The sequence below is a fragment of the Ylistrum balloti genome, unplaced genomic scaffold (assembly GCF_031769215.1).
Source record: "Ylistrum balloti isolate Yb309-2 unplaced genomic scaffold, AGI_CSIRO_Ybal_v1 Utg369978, whole genome shotgun sequence".
Taxonomy (NCBI): Eukaryota; Metazoa; Mollusca; class Bivalvia; order Pectinida; family Pectinidae; genus Ylistrum; species Ylistrum balloti.
In genome coordinates this window covers 211,382-233,274 of record NW_026782067.1, presented here as the reverse complement: position 1 = coordinate 233,274, position 21,893 = coordinate 211,382, and the positions used below count along the sequence as shown (strand labels likewise).

The following is a 21,893-nucleotide window of genomic DNA, read 5'->3' as shown; positions in this document are numbered from 1 at the left end:
TGTTAAAGACCGAACCATTAACACAAACCCATGGTTCAGTTCTGTTAGAGACCGAACCATTAAGACAAACCCATGGTTCAGTTCTGTTAGAGACCGAACCATTAAGACAACCCTGTTGTTCAGTTCTGTTAAAGACCGAACCATTAACACAAACCCATGGTTCAGTTCTGTTAGAGACCGAACCATTAAGACAAACCCATGGTTCAGTTCTGTTAGAGACCGAACCATTAAGACAAACCCATGGTTCAGCTCTGTTAGAGACCGAACCATTAAGACAACCCTGTTGTTCAGTTCTGTTATAGACCGAACCATTAACACAAACCCATGGTTCAGCTCTGTTAGGGACCGAACCATTAAGACAAACCCATTCTTCAGTTCTGTTAGGGACCGAACCATTAAGACAAACCCATGGTTCAGTTCTGTTAAAGACCGAACCATTAAGACAAACCCATTCTTCAGTTCTGTTAGGGACCGAACCATTAAGACAAACCCATTCTTCAGTTCTGTTAGGGACCGAACCATTAAGACAAACCCATGGTTCAGTTCCGTTAAAGACCGAACCATTAACACAAACCCATGGTTCAGTTCCGTTAGAGACCGAACCATTAAGACAAACCCATGGTTCAGTTCTGTTAGGGACCGAACCATTAAGACAAACCCATGGTTCAATTCCGTTAGGGACCGAACCATTAAGACAAACCCGTTGTTCAGTTCCGTTAGAGACCGAACCATTAAGACAAACCCATGGTTCAGTTCTGTTAGAGACCGAACCATTAAGACAAACCCATGGTTCAGTTCTGTTAGAGACCGAACCATTAAGACAACCCTGTTGTTCAGTTCTGTTAAAGACCGAACCATTAACACAAACCCATGGTTCAGTTCTGTTAGAGACCGAACCATTAAGACAAACCCATGGTTCAGTTCTGTTAGAGACCGAACCATTAAGACAAACCCATGGTTCAGTTCTGTTAGAGACCGAACCATTAAGACAACCCTGTTGTTCAGTTCTGTTAAAGACCGAACCATTAACACAAACCCATGGTTCAGTTCTGTTAGGGACCGAACCATTAAGACAAACCCATTCTTCAGTTCTGTTAGGGACCGAACCATTAAGACAAACCCATGGTTCAGTTCTGTTAAAGACCGAACCATTAAGACAAACCCATTCTTCAGTTCTGTTAGGGACCGAACCATTAAGACAAACCCATTCTTCAGTTCTGTTAGGGACCGAACCATTAAGACAAACCCATGGTTCAGTTCCGTTAAAGACCGAACCATTAACACAAACCCATGGTTCAGTTCCGTTAGAGACCGAACCATTAAGACAAACCCATGGTTCAGTTCTGTTAGGGACCGAACCATTAAGACAAACCCATGGTTCAATTCCGTTAGGGACCGAACCATTAAGACAAACCCGTTGTTCAGTTCTGTTAGGGACCGAACCATTAAGACAAACCCATGGTTCAGTTCCGTTAGAGACCGAACCATTAAGACAAACCCATGGTTCAGTTCTGTTAGGGACCGAACCATTAAGACAAACCCGTTGTTCAGTTCTGTTAGAGACCGAACCATTAAGACAAACCCATGGTTCAGTTCTGTTAGAGACCGAACCATTAAGACAAACCCATTCTTCAGTTCTCTTAAAGACCGAACCATTAAGACAAACCCGTTGTTCAGTTCTGTTAGGGACCGAACCATTAAGACAAACCCATGGTTCAGTTCCGTTAGAGACCGAACCATTAAGACAAACCCATGGTTCAGTTCTGTTAGGGACCGAACCATTAAGACAAACCCATTCTTCAGTTCTGTTAGGGACCGAACCATTAAGACAAACCCATTCTTCAGTTCTGTTAAAGACCGAACCATTAAGACAAACCCGTTGTTCAGTTCTGTTAGAGACCGAACCATTAAGACAAACCCATTCTTCAGTTCTGTTAGGGACCGAACCATTAAGACAAACCCATTCTTCAGTTCTGTTAGGGACCGAACCATTAAGACAAACCCATTCTTCAGTTCTGTGAGGGACCGAACCATTAAGACAAACCCGTTGTTCAGTTCTGTTAAAGACCGAACCTGAAGAGGTCATTCGTATTGAGGGACAATAAGAAGCGACACATAACGTAACGACAAACATAGAGTAGGACGGGGATTTCTAGCTATCGAAAGGCGTATTTCCGAGTATCCTTTGTAATTAACATGTCATGTTTTATGTACACGCCCTTTAAAAGTCTGTCTCGCCTTAGTTATGAGCGAAAGTTATGTGTAAGTGTCTCGTTTTTTACATATTAGGTTCGTGTAGTTAGATTTTTTTCCTTCTACACAATCGCATACACCGAAGATTTTGCGAAGAAAAAAGTTTTATTTTCATCCTGGCCAACTTAAGTTTGACAGCTGATTTTGACATTCTGTCAAGCGTTACCCAAAAACGTCCTTACCATGCTCAAATGTTGAGAGACATGATTCCGTTGACCAATCTAACATCTGCACGTTATTCTGTTACAGGAGGTTCTGCTGACGCGACTGATTTGCATCGTTGTGTTATCCTGCTGGAAAATTGTACCTACGTCATGGCGACTTATGAGTAGTAGAACGGATTAAGTCTTGATATCGAATGCCGGTAAAATCACCATTTATCACAAGAAGTCTGGTACGATTGCCCCACAAATACCACCCCAATAACATTCTATTCCCGCCGCCAAAGTCGGTCGGTTCTGCGATGCAGCAGTTCGCAAAACGTTCCCGTTAGCGCCTCCACATTTTACGCCTTCCGTTACCGTGTTGCAGACAAAATTGGGACTCAAAACAGAACATTGTACAAATACCGTAAGGTTCAACGACAATGAACTCGGGTTCAGTGACGGCGGTTTTTACGGTGACATTGCGCTTTTTTCTTATATTGCAAAAAGGGTAACTTTCTGCTCACTGAGTTACAACTATTCGCTAGTCTTTCTTTATTTATTGAGTATATATGTCTACTCGGGTTCGTATTTTAACAGGGTTTTATTTATCTATGAGTCATTAAGCAATATGAAACCATGGAAACTCGGTATATTCAGAAAACTGTGTCGTATTGCCGAGATTGCATTCATGAGATTTTAATCACATGCGCAATATCACTTCCGGTGAGTCTGGCAAACTTATTCATCTAGATCCTCTAGTAGCATATAGCTGTACATGTATTATAATATGGTAATACCAGGACTTGGTTAATTAGTGGTATCTTTGAACAACAAAGCCTTCCGATACAATTCTACCATCGCCCGTGTTAATACCCGTCTTGTATGATCACTCTGAGGCCGGCCTTTCCATACCTGATTGATCTGACGATAACTCATTGATATACGGATATAAAAATTCAAGTATAGAGCGAGAACGACCTACTGAAATAGCAATCAAATGCAGCAACAATCGTTTGTGTAGAAAGATTATCGATTGATGTCGCCGGGCTTCTCTATTTCTGGACATGATCATCTTCATAAGGAATGTCGCCTTTCAAATCTCATTAGCGAAATATTGAAAAAATGAGGTTGTCTGTTTTTATTTTATAGACTAAAGTGGGCAGTCTACGTCCGAGCTGTTCGGTTCAAGGTGTGAGACGTCGTGCACGTGATTTACCTATTTCCGTCGGAATCATTGAGTTATATTTGGTGTAAATACATTTTCTTGCTATTGGATCATTTACATTGTTAAATTTTTTTCCCTATTCTTATAATTTCCATTACATTTTGTCTTTGAGAGACGGCACAAAATAATTTTACCACAGTGAAATGGTAAAAATCTTCCCATCTAACAACGGATCTTGTCATATCTAAACAATTACGGTATTTTCGGCCGCTTTGAATAATTCGAAATTGTAACTATATCTCATGATACATGTATCTATATAGTACAGTAAATGACGACAGGTTTGGTTTTATTTACATCGCAAAGATTAAGCTAAAGACAATGAGGATCGGTTGATGCCGAGCCCGCTACAACGACGTACATCACATGAGCGAGCATCCGACCGCACGGTCGCTGTCGCCTTTACACAATTAAGTGGCTGAGAACAGGACTGTAGCTCTTAAGATAAGATGGAAACCAGTTAATATCGAGGAGATCGTTTGTCGCACGTGCTAATCACACGATTTACGGGATCTTCTATGGATGAGATTGAAATGAAATGTAGTGTGTGGTATAAGAAAACGGAATATGAGTGCTTAAATGCCGCGATATTTAACGTAGAACTGCCCACAAAGCGGATGTCATTTGTCGCTTGCTACCCTTCAAAGGGAAGCTCTACATAAATGACGAAAATGGCGACAGCGCGTTCGGGAGAGTGAGGTCGAGCACGCGAGGCGATCAACAAAGTACTTTAACAGATTATTGAGAGAAACGACTGAGTATAATTAAACTGGCACTCAATTAGTCTGTCAGTCAGCTGCATTGTAAGAATGTGCCAATCGTTTCAAAGAATGTCAATATGGTTGTTACAGACATTAATTTACTTAAGAAATCTACTCGATTAGAGATTTTTACAACCGTCTTATCGCCTCAAAGCACATGCACATTGCCTCCCAGTGTCTCGCTTCAAATTCCTTACAACCGTCTTATAGTGTCACGACTCTCAAAAATTGTGCACTAGTATTTCTCTAAATCTGAACAACCCTTTCATTGCATCTCGTCTCCCAAAATCTATGCTGCAGTATTTACAACCGTCAGCATTGTACTTAACACATAAAAACTTGTACACAACATGGCTTTATCAATATCAAGACCACTATTGGACTTACACGACAATAACCATCTAGTTCGATGATACAGATGACAGTATGGCAATACAAGACAAGACATTGGATGTAATAATTATCGGGTTGTGTCTCGATAATTTACTAAATATGAGATTGGTCGGATATCTAGTACTGGTATCATCTGTTTAATTATTTGGGGACACATCTGTGACGCCTTGTTATCTAATTATATTGTCTGATCGGCGAACGAGAAGATGATCCGCGGTTACTGAAAAAAATGTCTGTTGTATGTCAGCTATAACTCTCACAGACAATTTGCTGGTATATCATCACAATAACTATTGTACAAAGTAATGTAAGTTCGTTCCACTAATGTAAAATAAATAAAAGCCATAAAAATACATCTATTTAAGTATGAAAATAAAACTAAAGGAAAAAAGTGTATTTTTCTAAAAAAAAAAGTTGAAGTCAGTGACTTTATATTGATACGGTTATCAGCATTTGAAGGTCATCCGAAATTCTTCAAAACATTTGAAAGTTTCAATTCGACCTTAACACGAAGGTTAACCCACTGGCAAGTTGAATTTTGTTATCATACTCAAACTTCTTTAAGATGGTACGTATAATCGCTGGATAGTCTTAATGAATGTCCATACACAGTACAGCAATGGTTTATCGACATTAATATATTTCCGAATAACACAATAAGAATGATGATCGTTCTTTGAGAACATTGCCCGATATGTTTGTTGTTTTTGGAGACCGTTGTTTCTGTTTAGTTTTTCTCCGAGCACCATCCTTGATCAGCGGTGTGGAAGTCGGCTGGATTAATACTCGCTTCTAATTCCGGAATTGTACGTGTCGGTATCCTCAGCTTCGCCCTCCAGTCACACAGAAATCATACAAAATGAAGCTTTAACAACTGTACATAATCCGATAAGCAGGAAACATTATCTGGCCAATTTTCACTTCACTGGTGCAAACACGACTGTCACTTCTCTAATGTGACATGACGTTTGTCCATCAGCCCTCCAGCACTTTCATATGACTGACGTCACTTCCGCACCTACTTGACATACCTATACCCGTTGCTGTCACCATAATGAACTTTGGAAATACATCTTTTTGACGATTTTCGTGTCCGTGGGACGAAATATTAATCAAAATGACGAGAGAGTTACAAGAACGTAGCTCTTGGGTGGCGCTCAAGTGTACCAGTCAAATGTCTACAAGGAGGTAAGTCGTGTAGTCCTTTTCGATGGTAAAATGGTAAAAGGGAACCGTATAGAGTTCAACTGGGAACTGCGATATAAAGTATAGTCTTAATGCATACAAGTACTTCCTAATAATCCGAAATCGAATCTCAAGTTTTCGACATTTTTGAAAATCATTTACAAAGAGAACGACATGGAATTACAACGAAGAATCAAACGTACCTCTTGTCGCATACTCAAAGTGTCATTTCCCCCTGTTAGAGTTATCTCCCTTGAATAAGTGTTCTAAGTTATACGTATACTGTACCTGTATCCCTTTGCATGTGATAATTAATATAAAAAAATATTGAGTTTGAACGACACGGTATGATACGAGATTACATCTTAATTCATTAGCACCATTAGTCAATAAATACAAAGTAATTTTCATACATGCGATAACTTCAGAATTCCATGTATCTACAGACCCCTACACCTATCGTACACTGTTTATTTCGTCATGATAAAAATCTTAATTGCTTTAAGTTGTTAACATGTATAATGTTGGAGATTAATGTTCAAGATTATGTGTATTCATGACGATATATTTTATTTTATTTTGTGACATCGTCAGCATGAACACTTATAAGTACAGAGTTTAACTGGATCTGACAGAGTCAACAAGATACTTCAAAATGTATGTCTCAGAAACACAATTTGTGATGGCTTTAAAACAACCTGTCACTACATCGATCATTTAGTATCTCCAAGCCATAACAAAAAATTCTTAAAAATGGCCGATCTGCACAGACTGACAGTTTGACAAAGCTGGTGTTATTTTCCGGGGACGGTGTATGTATATCATACGGAATCATCGTCACTAGAAGTGAGCACGCGACACTACAAAGTGTGCTAACATCAACACACACCCGATAACAGACAAGATGGTACCTGATAACCCATATCTTCAAATTGAAAATCGTCTTCTTATTGATTTTGTCAGCGCCAATGCGGATTGGTATTTTTTTCTATTTAGAGATATATGAATGGATCATGTTAGACATTTTAAACCTAGTTCTTTTAAAATGTTGTGTGCAATAACAATTAACGTTCAGAGAGAAGGGGGGCATATCTAGACACAAACACACAACTAGAGACAGGAACTGAGTGAGACAGAACGACCGCAACTGAAAAGAGAAACACAGATAGATACAAGCAATTAATGAGACACAAGAACAGAAACAAGTATATCTGGAGATACAACCAGACATCAAGAGACACACACAGAAACAGACTCAAAATCAAGAGACAAAAACACATACGTAAAACTGGCAGATCAAGAGACGCATGAAAACAAAACAGACATATCTAGAGAAAGTGATAGACACAAAGACGAAAGCTGACTGAAGGAGACATGCAGAAAATGACAGACACAGAAACAAGCAGATAGGCTAGAGACAAATAGACAAAAACGGTTAAACAGATAGAAAGTGAAAGAGCGACCAGCCATCGGCGACATTTTGTAGGATTCCTGGAATGAGCTTGATGTTCAACAGGAGTGAAATAGTTAAAATCAGTTACAATGTATTACACCAAACATACACGGCGCCAGTTATATTTGTAAGTAAAGTATACTTCACTAAGTACTGTTTTTGTTATTTCCAACATATAAATTGCAATATCAATTACATCTTTACCAATTAACAAAAACTGACTTAAACATTTAACGTGGCGTTTTTTTTCTCTCTCATTTCGTAGACACCAAATATAGCCATCGATCACCCGGAATTCAGCAACCTATGTCACACAAAATTGAACACTTCATTGCATCATCAGTTTCTAAAAATAACAAGTTTCTGACAAAATATGCATTTTGAATAGAGTTCACGAGAATTACTCCACCAGCCAACAAGTACTGTTTAGATAATTAAGATAGGTGTTATAAAGATATTGTGTTCGTGATATGAGAAGATTATCACAGAATGGAGTGATTTATCTTCCATCTTTAGAAGTATGTATACGATATGATGGAATTTCTCACAAAGAAAAAATGTTACATTTGGTAGTCAAATTTCTCTGCTGAATGTGTAATGTCTCGGACTTGTGTTTTTGTTTAAGTTAAATGCTTCCCAAGAGGCAACGAAATTAGACGCTTGAAACAACTTTTGAAATGGCCTGCGCTGTGACAGTGACTTAGAAAAGCCAAATGGAATGGAAACATGGATATTTAGCCCGGAACCTCACAATTAATGTTCTTAAACATTTTCGTTTGGAATGTTAAATCGATATTTTTTCTGGCGAAACATTTTGCATTCATTTGATTTGATCAATGAATATGAAATCAATATACTTCAAAAGCATGTGTTTCAGATATCGATTTATTCCAACTGTAAACAAAAATAGCATGATCAACAATATCGGTTTACTGGGAGTGTTTCGTCTCACCATTAGTGTCGCCCCTATATCACATAATGAAGAGTGCCATTTGCCTTGCAGGTAGGGCAAGAGATTTGTACCTGCTGCCGCGATTGCATAATCATAGGAGGCGACTAAACTTTTTAATATTTTCTTTTTTTTCCAAATGTCTCCATTGGCACTACACACTTTGGGCCTTTAGATAATCGCTTGTCCCTGTGAGAAAGGCTTGGGGTTCTGTTTCCTAGCCATGACACAATGTATCAGTCTTTAAAATAGTATTACTACTTTCTGCTTGACATTCAGCATACTACTAGTGTAACGACTTGTTTGCCCGCAGTCAGTTAAGTGTGACCGGGTGGGGTGTTCTGTTGGGTTGTGCCCAGCTGCATACTACTAGTGTAACGACTAGTTTGCCCGCAGTCAGTTTAGTGTGACCGGGTGGAGTGTTCTGTTGGGTTGTGTCCAGCTGCATACTACTAGTGTAACGACTAGTTTGCCCGCAGTCAGTTTAGTGTGACCGGGTGGAGTGTTCTGTTGGGTTGTCTCCAGCTGCATACCACTAGTGTAACGACTAGTTTGCCCGCAGTCAGTTAAGTGTGACCGGGTGGGTTGTCTCCAGCTGTATACTACTAGTGTAACGACTAGTTTGCCCGCAGTCAGTTTAGTGTGACCGGGTGGAGTGTTCTGTTGGGTTGTCTCCAGCTGCATACCACTAGTGTAACGACTAGTTTGCCCGCAGTCAGTTTAGTGTGACCGGGTGGAGTGTTCTGTTGGGTTGTCTCCAGCTGCATACTACTAGTGTAACGACTAGTTTGCCCGCAGTCAGTTTAGTGTGACCGGGTGGAGTGTTCTGTTGGGTTGTGTCCAGCTGCATACTACTAGTGTAACGACTAGTTTGCCCGCAGTCAGTTTAGAGTGACCGGGTGGGGTGTTCTGTTGGGTTGTGTCCAGCTCATACTTAAAAGTGATAGTACTATAATGTCGGCTATATTTCCATACCTTCACAAAGAGGCTTACAAGGGTATATTGCAGCCTCCCAAAAATACGTGCAATTTCAATGCAATGTGGGGGCTCTGAATAATCAGGTGAATTCTTGTATGTTTATCCCTAAGAGACACAAAAGAAATGAAGAGAGACGTGTAAAGTCTTCACGAATGGCCTTACTTTTAAAGAGCTCCCCTAAACAAATTTACACTTAAGGTGATTCCGTAACTTAATCAAACGTTTCGAGGCTCTTCCGTTTCTAACTTTCCGCAGTCCCAGGAACTCATTCAATTTATGAATATTTACGTTACTTTATGATAAATATGTTTATGAAAGCGTTAATTTATATGCATTATGTGGTGGCAACCGTGACCTGTATCATTATAAACACAAGGTCTCGCGACCTAACAATTTAAACCGCCTTTTAATGTTTGTCCTCCTTGGTTAAAATTTGCAATGTTAAATACATGAAATGGTGTCGTAAATCGTACACTATGTATGTTAACGGGAACAGAATACTGGTAGAGTGTCGTAACCTGTTTAAGTGTGCTGTCTGGTCATAGGACACGGGGGAACAACGAATGATATATCGTATTGACCCAGATAAAATGTTGGTCGTCAGTTTATGGGAGAAAAAGCAACAAAATTCAGCGAGAGAGAGAGAAAAAGATAGAGGGAGGGAGGGAGGGCGGGAGTGGGGAGAGGGAATTTACGGATTTTTACGGTGCTCATATTGTTTTCTTAACGCGCCTTAATTAGGTTTGCAAATATGTTCGTCTTTCATACCAGCATGAAACTTAAACTTATTCCTGTCAAAGCTCAATAATAATTAATTTCTTAGATAGGTTAAAAAACATATATAAGATTTAAAGGATAAATATATGAATTTGATAATTTTAATGATTTAATGAAGAATTATTTCATAACAAATCACTGCACATAACACGGCTTGCGTGACATGACGTGAAGTCATCGACAGTTTACACGCGCAATTTTCAGTCATTCAAAATTCATTCATGAATGAGCCCGTCACGTTCCAAACGGAAATGTGTAAAATTATATTTAAAAAAAAACATATTTTTTCCATGATAAAGCCGTTATTTATTCGTTGATTATTGTTTGTGTATACTGTAACATATTTGAATATTTCATTATCTTGTAATCCATTTTTTTTCGTTTATAACGATCCACACACCAGGTGAATATGTAACCATACATAAAAAAAGTTCCAAAAGACCTGCAAGGTGGCGTGTTGACATAGACTTCTCCAATCATTATCTAGTGGGTGGAGCTAGGTCATTTTTTTTTCATCGAGAAATGAAAAGAGAAAATCGGCGAATCAGAAAGCTGCATTTTGCGTACAACGAAAAATTAATTATTTGCTTTTAATAATATTTTTTTGAAATTTAACAAGCTTCAGTTAACATGTTATTTTCCCTAAAGGAACCATTAACATAATTCTATTATACTTTCTTCTGAAGGATATGGATTTGAGTGTCGTAGGTGTTTAAGTTGTTTGTCAGGATATTCCCTTGACGGATGTTCGTTAATTAACGTAATTAGCTATGGGAGGACTTGTATCGCGTTATCGCCTGACCCCCTAGGCGAATGTGTGAGGCATGCAAACTTTATTGGCCTTGAGAAAGCCATGCCGAAGATGCTTCAGGGTGTCGTTAACGTTTTGGTTTTTTTTAAACACACTCTCGAGAGAAATGGTCTACAAAAGCATAATCTCAGAAGATTCGGAGTTAACATAACTACCTCGGGAAATTCTTATCTAATGATACAACCTTGAGAGATTTCGGTCTAACAATACGACCTCGGTACATTTTGGCCTAACAATACAACCTTTGGAGAATTCGATATAACAACACAACATCGGGAGAGTCCGGTCTAACAACACAACCTCGCGATATTCCGGTCTAACAATACAACATCGGGAGATTCCGGTATAACGACACAACCGCGAGAGATTCCGATCTAACAGTACAACTTCGGGAGATCCCGGTATAATGCTATACAATGTTAGATAATTTCGGTATAAAGACTATTTACCTTCATTAGATAAGTACATTAACCGATATTCCACATCTCGTGAGAGTTAATAACACTGAAGAAATTGGGTGGTGGCTATGGTTTATTTTCGTTGTGATTATAACGTCAATGACAAAACAACCTGTACGTGATCCAACCGTTCCCGACGTCAATTCTAGGGAATTAACCTCCCGGGAATGCATGATGATAGTAAACGTGTTTCATACTGGGATGTTTGATTATCATGCTACATAATGTTCACCCTCTGTCTCCCCCGGGATTTATGTGCATGTCCTACATGTACGTCACCAGTCCGCCAACAACGACAACACAAACATGGCCACGACCGAATTATTTCTCTACTTTTGCTTTCAGTATTTGTTCCTTTTGATAGTGATGATGCTGTAGAAAATTCAAACGTTTTCATTTCCCAATTGCACTTCCAAGTCAAATACTGATATTATCTTAATGGTTGTAGATACCATCGCTTACATCGTATTTCACAAAAAAGCCAAGGGAAACTTCTAAGAAATATTGACATTTTTGAATGTCTGGATGTGCTACAATTTTTTCTGATTGCCTTATTAAAATTTACGCTACAATACCTATACCCTTTACTAAATTCTTTCATGGCAAATCTCAGTATTAGAATTCATAGCAGCTTCTGACTCCTGACTCTCGTAACATAACATGTCTTTCTACAAAATGTTGTCATTAGCGGTCAGTTCAACTAAGGGAAAGCATATGCGATGTAATAATTTTCTCTGGTATTTCTTGTCTCTGCAAACATAAGCAATGTATACTGCCATCGCATCTATTATTGAAGACATGCCATTGAAAAAATAACAAAAAATGATCTATCAGTAAATGATTTTATGTGTATCAATGCCACAATTTGACAACATGATTGATAACCAAAGCATAGTCATTGACGATAATAAGTATCTCGCGCCCGAAAATGACAAAGATTTATAGCAACAACAGACAACCAAGGTCATCGTCATATTAAAATAACCGGAGAGTAGCAACATGACAACTTAACCGTAGTTCAGAAGGAAGATGATTTTCAAAAATAAAAGATCTTTAAAAAAAGACGCTCGCGGAAGAATGCGGATGTAAGACAATTTGTTCACCATGTATATCTAGGGCAATCCAATTAATTTTGCGCTCTAAAAGTGAGAGCCGGGTCAATAGCAAAGGTGCCATCAGGTAAACCAACGAGCATCAAACGCATCCAACATCACACCACAAAAGGAAACAGAGCATTTCCCAATGAGACCAGCCGACAAATGGTCAGTGTAACATAAATATTGAGTCATTACTAATAACAGACGGAATCACTTCATCAAACAACAAATTAAAGTCACGCAAAAATAAGCAAACAGGATGAGTTCTTTTCAATAACTATGAAGAAAATTCCAGCATGTTAACAAAATCACATTTCAAACCCAATTCGATAAAAGAACGGCAAATTTTTAACAAAATCAGTATTTACTCTCTTGAAAAAGTACTTTGAGGATAACATCAGGTGTTCCGAAAGGGTAAGCATCGACGACACTGCCATGTAAATCTTGTAAATTAGTCATGTAAGCAGTCTCACTTACATTAACGAACACCAAACACGTTCATCTTCATATCGCACTAGGGAATAGACAATTTCTCAATGAAATCAATATGGCGGCCGTCTCTCGAAACCCTAGGTTGTGAATTTGTCAGTTGTCGACATCTTGTTCGAAAATCGGGATATTGAGAACAGGCCCTTGAATATCCAATCAACTATTATATTTAAAAACCAGTGTTCGGAATGCAAAGTACGTGAAGGAACATCGGAAATGGCTCCATGCATGAAACAACAGATCAAGGTCACAAGGAGAATCGTTTACGAAATAACAAATATAGTTCATTCATGCGTTAATGAATCTTAATCAGTGACTTAACAAAAAGTCATAATAGGAGCAGTAACAACAATCCGGATTTTATACGAGAAGTTATACGAGAAAAACAACAGATTAAAGCCGGAATCACACAGTAAAAAAGATAGCGGTTTAACAATGAAAAATTGTCATTGTAGGAACAACAATAAAAACATTGAATCAGGTCCCCTGGCACGAGATAAGATCACTGAAGCAAAACCAAATTAAATAAATTCCTGTCACAACAGCAATAACACGACAGTAAATCAAATTAGTTGTAATTTCAAATCGCTGACTTGGAGGTCAAAACCAATTATAACTGTTGAAGAAGCTAAAACCAAGTGAAACATAAATACAATAACATTTAGCCATTAACACGGAACTATATCAGATATAATTACACAACAGCAAAATTCCTAAAGCAACAAACAATCGATTCCATTCACAAAAAACAAGCAACATTTCATAGCTATTCATGCAGCATATCAGGTCCATGGATACATAAACGCAACACTCATGTCGTACAAGACGAAAACAAATTTCAAAGATCGATGTACAGCGTTAATCGCCACATCCAATTATAGTCACTGTGTTGTCACCAACACAAAGTCTCCGATAATGCAACAAGTAGTATTCCTAGATACAACAAGAAATATATGTCATTGATGAAAAAGAAAACAAATTAACTAAAGAAGAAATTAAAATCAATTGACATTTGTTGTACGTGGCACGCGAGCCACTGTCATTTCTCATTATGAGAATATGATAACGATCCAAGTGCTACGTCATCAAAACAGAATAAAGATATAATCAACTTTTTGCCGTATATTTGAAAAAGCATTGATGACCTAAGCAAATATATACTGGGTCATATGGCGCAACAACCAATAACAACATTTAGCGCACTATCTATTCATAGTTTTGAGTGCAACAGCCAATAAAATCTCTGTGTGCAATAACCAATAACAGCGTTTACCACAAAAATATCTTAGCAAATAACAACAACATATCGAAGCTGATGACATAAAATCCATAGCAACGCCTCGAAATCATTGGCACTACAACCAATCATATCATTTGACGCAGTAATAAATATACTTAATGATTGTTTTTATTAGCGCAGCAAATAGTTATCCCATTTTCAATACACTGTAGATACCGTACATCAATCTGATAACAATCCTTATATTTTTATTTAATAACAACATATTTTCAGAAAGCATTTAAAAAAGAAACGACCTTATATATAGGCAGGGCTGTTAAATTGATATCGAATGCATACATTGACGAAACAGGGAACCATATAATAATCATATACTGTGTGTAATAACAGAGTGTTACCATTGAAGACATTCCCTTGAAAATTGCAGAGCAAATAATGAACATTTCCAATGGACCTAGAACTTCATTATGTAAGTTACCGTCCTTTAGTCCAGCAGCTCGAAATGAAAATTGTGTTTGAGTAGCTCTACTCACTGTCTGCTATTTTGTTTATCCAGCGCAATAAAGTGGGTATAAAACTGGCAACTCTAGCATTCCTTTAACCAAAGCTTTCGACAACTTCGACTATGACTTACATACATGGAACATACAACTGACAAATATTTCCTGGGACCGGTTTTACTTAAATAACACAGCTTTTGTTATCGAAAGCTTTCTGTCGTACTAAGTATTACGAGACCAACCCTGTCGTGAGCTCTACTCTCCTGAGGAACATCCCGAATGGCTTTGATAGATGTTTGTCGCCGGGCAGTAATAGTAATCATTGATTACGTGACCCTGTTATAACTATCAAAACACAAGAGGGAAGGAGTGCATGAACTATTGCGGTTATTGTAACGTCACCTTGTGATATAAACCAGATGATAATATCGGAAACAAACACACAATTTCAACTTCAATCGAAAATTGAGGACAAGATATGTGAACAAACCTAAGACCCATGACCATGAGATAAGCAAAACCTACGATCAGGTGATACGGATGGGGATATGTTTTTTGTGTAACAATGTAAATCTATATAAAAACCATTAAAATCTCTCATTAAGATTGGGTTAATGGCATTAAAGCCATCAAGGGTATATCAAAGAAAAACGAACATGTCTAACTATATATAGGTAAAACACTAAATCTTATTGAGACTATGATGATAGTACTTCTCTATATTCTTTCTCGTCGTGCATCTCTCGAAACTTTGTGTTATAAAGATTTCACGGTCGTCATTATCGTCGTCATACAAGGAATCATTAAATCTCTATTTCATTAGGACATATCAACTCATGAAAGGACAAAGAAGAGATGTAGTTACACCAAGAAAGAGATAATTCACAATAGAAATCAAGCCATCAAATTTATCATACAGCCTATAAAGGTAAATACTTCAATTTCTACTCAAGTTGGACTCAATGAAACTACCAAATTGAGCCTGTTTTATTCGTCCATGAACTTGACCAGATGAACATTGATTTGGGTGTATGAATACATTCGTGATGAATTCTGTCAGGGGAGAGAACCTTTATAAATGCTTGACGCTAGACTTTAGATATTAGTATTCAAATTTGCTACAGATTTGCAGAATATAACTTGTTAAAGATAAATGAAATATATAATAATTATCAAATAAAACGAAATATGGCATTATGGTAATTTTCAGCGCAACAGATTTTTTCCATGTTTTGATATCTTGTTATCGTCTGCTACAATTTTTTAAAAACCTATCAATGCAAGAAAACGAAAATCTGCAACAAAACCATGAGCGTCCAATATGCGCCTTTGATACAGAACTGCTTATTGACTAAATTCTTAAAGCCATGGATACTTCGGCTTCTGAGAAAGGCCACAAAACACACTCCGTGACTATTTAAAAATGGTAAGTGCCCGGTTCCAAGCGAAATGGGAGAAGACCGTAGGACTCTGTATTGACGTTATTCTTCCGCGTAGCTGTTGGAGAATTTTCATAATTTCTAAAATTTATTGATAAAAGTAATCGTTACACTATAGTTATGTTGTTTTTTTTTTATTTCTTTAGTCTATCACATGGTCGTATTTTGCCTGAGTTTGATCATGATCTAATTTCAAATATAGGATTATATTTTTTTTTAAAACCACCATTAGTCTTCCGCAAGTTATTGTAACTGCAGACCTGGATTTGTTTAAAATATTGAAAAGAAACAGTCTTAATTGAAATATAAACAACGAATCTTGCTTTTATCGATTTCATTGGGTAATGAACTGAGTTGCTCTTCAGACAAATTCAACTCTCGAGTAAAACTCAACATGAATTGCCTAGCAGTTCATTAAATTTGCTTGAAGAGCAACTCAATTCATCTCCCCATAAAATCGACAAAAACAGGATTCAATACTTCAGTAGATGAAGTAGAATATTATGTCTTTCTCTGCCACATTTTAATCCATTCGAATAAAGACACAAGTACCTGATCTTCTTTTTTTTTTTAGATTGTGACGGTTTTTGGGAACAATATTGATTTTTCTGTGTCGCCTCCTAGATTTCTAAAGACCCTTAGTATTACTGACGATTGTTCGTAGCTGTCTAATAGTTTACCTCATTATCTGGCTCTACAACATCTAATTCAAATTGCATCGCTATTCACTTATGTGTCTTTATTTTCAGTTTCCAATTCCTTGAGGTAACATCCAGTTGACATGGTTAATGGTTCTCACAAATCATTAATATAATTCCGTGCAAATATCGTTTCCCTGAAAATTAATTTAAAAATCTATATTTTTTGTTGTTGTTCTTTTAGAAGCAAACCAGAGTCTGTTATGAGAGTGACAACGTTGGATACCATGTGTATATCAATAGTATGTTTGTACTTAAAACAAGGCATTGTCAATAGGAACTTCGATCTCTGGCCTCAATCTTTATTTCTTACAAAACAGAATATACCAGTCCATCGTTCATATATTTCACCTGCGTGATGAACTTTCGTTACGTTGTAATGACACAAAATACTAAAGGACGTTTGTAATATGTTACTTTAGCCTGGAGGAACATTTCGTTTTCGTGAATATTTAAAACACGCATTTATTTCATGTTCATTACTGTTCAATAATTCTTTGTACATTTCAGCTATTACTTTGAAATTTTATCGTGTTTATCGTTTCAAATGATTTTTTTCTCATTCTCTGGTATATTTGTTTACTGGAAACGCTCTCTGAAAACGATTGACGTCTCAATTATTAACATAAAGCTTTAATGTACGTTATGTGAAGGAACGTGCAAATTATTGACGTAACGTAAGTCAATATGGCGCCAAAATAACGTCATATGATGGTCTTGTGATCTAAACTCCCGGAATACAATCCAGATTGACAGTGATTAAATGGGAGGCCATAATACAAAATGTAAATATAATGTAACATCCACCTTAATGAAAGGTCCTTTTTCCTCTTTAGATGTATTTCCCTGCCGCCTGACTTCCTCTGCTGTTGTTGTTATGCTGACACAGCCATGCTACATGTCTAGGATGATGGAGGTTTACATGTACCGGGTATCTTTATTTCACTGTCAAGCAAGTGAGGTCTTGAATGATCGAGGTCAATAAAATCTGTGATTCTTAGTAGCTTTAGCGGCCTCATTAACCTTGATTTTACGTTAGGTGGGTTATTGACAGTGTAGTAATTCGACTACATTAATATCGTATGGTTTGTGCTGTATTTCCAGTCACTCCATCTAGTACAGCGCCTGCAGGGATCGACTGATAATGCAACCCCGAACATTGCTGTTCTAATTGGCCAAACATTTAATTTTCAACGCACATGATCTCATAGAACATTATTGTTTTACAGTATACGTACATTCCTTGTTGTGTCGTGTTCAATATGTGTCTCATTATAAAGAGTGAGCATATCAGTCTTTAAAGGGCATACATCATTATCACGTGAAACCCATATTAGAACAATGTTACGTGATCCTCCAGTCTTACCATCATCTAGCTTAAACACCAATACGATTTTGTTATAATTTGTTTGCAGATGAGACACGGAATTAACATTTAATACTTATTATCATATGGCATATTTCTTCTTAACAATATTAGCTAAAGTCAAATGTCATTGTACACAACAAGTATAACGTCACAACGGTAATTTGCTACGTATGTGGTTAACAAGTTCCTTGTCGTTTAAAAAAAGACGTCATTATTAAATCTGAAAGAGAAATTTGAAGGTCGTGGGAACTCCTTTGAGTCTTATTTTGACAAGCTCTCGGATATGGTCAGCTTCGCGTAGAATAAAACAAGTCGGTGAAGAGAAGGGAGAGTATCCCTTGGTATGCCACTAGTCTGTAGGAAGTTATATCTTGCCACCAGACTCAATGAAGTTACTGTCAACCAAATTTCCATGATACATGATTTTAGATTAACTGTTGATGAAGTGTCACGTGAGGAATAAAAGTAGAACAGGGAGAGGAAGGATGGTGTTAAGTCGGCCATCTTGGTGTGTACCTATGAGGCTACAACGTACCGTGAAGACGCGCTCTGACATATTGACCTACGTGCATCGGTTTTGATAAAGGAGAAATAAGCTGAACTTCCCAGGCAATGATAATGAATTAAAAAGTAAAGTGATGACGCCAGACTTATAATAAATTTTGCTATTGCACCTGTCGTTATGCATAGCATCCAGCTTGACATTTGTGCCGGCGTTAAAACGCCTACTCTTCGACATTACACAGAAGGATCTGGGCAACGGTAGTCCCATCCGGTGGAATGGGTCGTTTATAAGTTACATGGCGCAAGTGCTGATATGCTTTAGTATTATTCCAAAACTCAACGTCAAAAATGTCCCTTTGCGAGCTGACCTTTTCAACAACGTTCTATACTCACAAGTAAACATGGAGAAAGTAAGTCTGGTTTTGAGAAGAACGTATCATGATGGAGTCCATCGATGACGTGGCCACAGAGATGCTACGTCAAAGTGTCACTTTATTGAAATATTACATAGGAGCGTGACAATTCTTGTTACCTTGGTAACCACATGAACGGGAAGGAAAGAGTGAAATGGTCCCAAGTGATTAGCAACACAATAGATAGTCCTCGTCTGCATCACGTGATGGTCTCAACACTATCATGTGATAAATAAAGAACCATCATGTAATTCGACAATTACAACAATATCACGTGATAGTCAACTTTTCACATCGAATCATTATATGATGGTCTATTATAATTATCATAAACAAATATCAAGTTACACGATATAACATCACAACAATATCACGTGACGTCATATCACCATAACATTACAATACTGACATGCATTTACAACATTGTCACGTGATTATACCAACATCACGTGAATACGTTCTATTGGTAAAGATTGATTGCTAAAAGCAATATTTCATCGTTAAATTCTCTTAAAATCTTATATAAGTTGTCACAACTTTTCTGCTTGATGCAAACAAACACTGGTAAATAACCCCGAATTCCTTATATATCCAAACACGATAACTTCATTCGTACTCTGATATTAGTATCAGGAAAAAATAAAAAATAAACAAAACTAATAGAATTAAAAACTAATCCTAATGATCATAGCAATACGAATCACCTGACGAGAAATTAAGGGGATTGATTTGTGATCATGGCTTGCTATAGTACAGCATGGAGCCAATCTAAGTAACCGTTTGTAAAGTGAGGATTGCCCTTTGCGTGTTGGGAATATTATAGACAAAGTGGTGGCACAGCTCGCTCCGCGTGTAGCACGTTTCGGCATGGCTTTGTTCAATGAATCAGTTTTGCCATTATGACGCGTCGAGCAATACCGTTTTAAATCCCGTGAGTAAAATGTCTGATAGTTTATTTTACCGTGTAACATATGAAAACCCCTACTGAAAGTGTCCTCTCTGTCATCCTGGATATCTGACACAAACGAGAGCGGTCATTGGTCGAGCAAAGCTGGACACTAAAATATATTGTTCACTCATGAAGGCATAAGAAACATTTCGCGTTTTAGTAATACAAAAATCTCCATTACATAAATATCCTCATCATACAGATAGATACTAGAGAATCACCTCCCTCCTTGTCGTATACAAGGCATATATTTATACGTAAAAAATACTTCTCATCGTAGATTTAAATTCATGGACAAAATAGTGGCAGATATATTCATTTTGTAAAAGAAAGTAAAAACTGGAAAAAAAGATCGAACATATATTAACAAATGTTGTGAATATTATAATTTTTCATGGCATACTCCTTGTGGTAATTGGTATTCCTGAAATGCTATTATTTATTTATGGAAACAACCTACTATCACAAGTTCTAACTAACAAACTAGATGTCAATTTCTCACAGAAAAGGGAAATGCAAGGCTGATAGTGTGAAGAGCTGACTTAACTAGCCCCACTTGGATTGAAAGGGAAAACGTCCTGTCTCAGCATCGCTCTATTCTATTGAGCAAGTCATGTTGACGTTGTGTCATCGAATAACGTTTACTGACATTGCTTCAGTAAGACCGAGATTCGATAAGAAAACACTGAGGTCCTAAATATGATAAAATCACTTACACGGAATTCTGTTTAAAGTAATTAACACCAAACATGAAATGTGTGATAAAATAGATGGACTGTGACTTACCTGTGATCCCCATGTTAAGAGTTGGCTATTAAAATCCTCAAAAAAAACTTTTAACTTAAAAGTTGCACTGCATGGTGACGTCAGAAGAGTATAGCGGCTATGATGGGCGTGGTTTATGTCCACCCGGCCAGGTTGCACACTGTGGCGACACTGCTGACACACGCAATGCAGGTTGGTGTCCTCTGTCACAGAAAATCTCTACGTTAACCTGTTGGTTCTGGTAGTGTATTGATTGTGGTGATTTAGCAGGGTGTGCTCCGCTAGCTTTGCCTTAGTGAGAATCTCGTCGTGTCCACCGGCCCCGGGATATCAATAGACTACAATTGTGATCAGGTGCTACCAATACAGGAGATTTAGGAAACTGTTCTATACAGGCATATTTGTAAGCATCAGAAGTGAGTGGGAAATGTTTTAAAATGTTACTTGATAATATTTTGATTCAATGCCAATATTGCAGTTTTGATTAAATTTTCCGTAGTTTGGACTCATATCCACTATACGCACACGCCGTCACACCTATAGAGCTGTTCTAGGAAATAGGGAGAGCACGTTGTCACGTGATAGCCTCTGTTGGGGGTGGAGACGGCGCCAGTCATGTGTGCCCACGCCTTGCTGGTGTCAACAGAACCTTATCATCCTATTGCAGGCTACCAGCGCCTGGGTCTGACAATGGCCAAGCTGTAATGGCGCTCGATAGCCGTATGGCGGTTACAGTGTAATGTAATCTCGGTTGTCGATCAAGGTATATCTACTCCTACAAGAATCTACTAGCGTTTGATTGAGTAGTTTATTATATTTTCAAGGAATTCTCGGAATTATAAAAATGCAACCTGAAGTGATGATATTAGACGTGACGGAGAGTCATGCTGTACGATAACATGTAACATTAGAGTGTTGGATGACATTATCTAGGACATTGGGATAGCTTTTAATGCCCACAATCCCCGTCTTGTTCCAACACATGGGGGATTCCCCCCTCACACGCTTGCACACATTAGATGGATGGATATACTTGTTTGT

General features: G+C 37.7%; 1 protein-coding gene across 1 annotated transcript in view; it reads right to left on the bottom strand.

Moving 5' to 3' along the window:
• The window catches only part of LOC132547774 (synaptotagmin-7-like), a 107,038-nt gene extending 86,152 nt beyond the window's left edge, over positions 1–20,886 (bottom strand). Inside the window, exon 1 of the mRNA XM_060211574.1 lies at positions 20,874–20,886. Coding sequence (XP_060067557.1) covers positions 20,874–20,886 — 13 coding nt within the window. The remainder of the gene's footprint in view (positions 1–20,873) is intronic.
• Between the last annotated feature and the right edge of the window lie 1,007 nt (positions 20,887–21,893).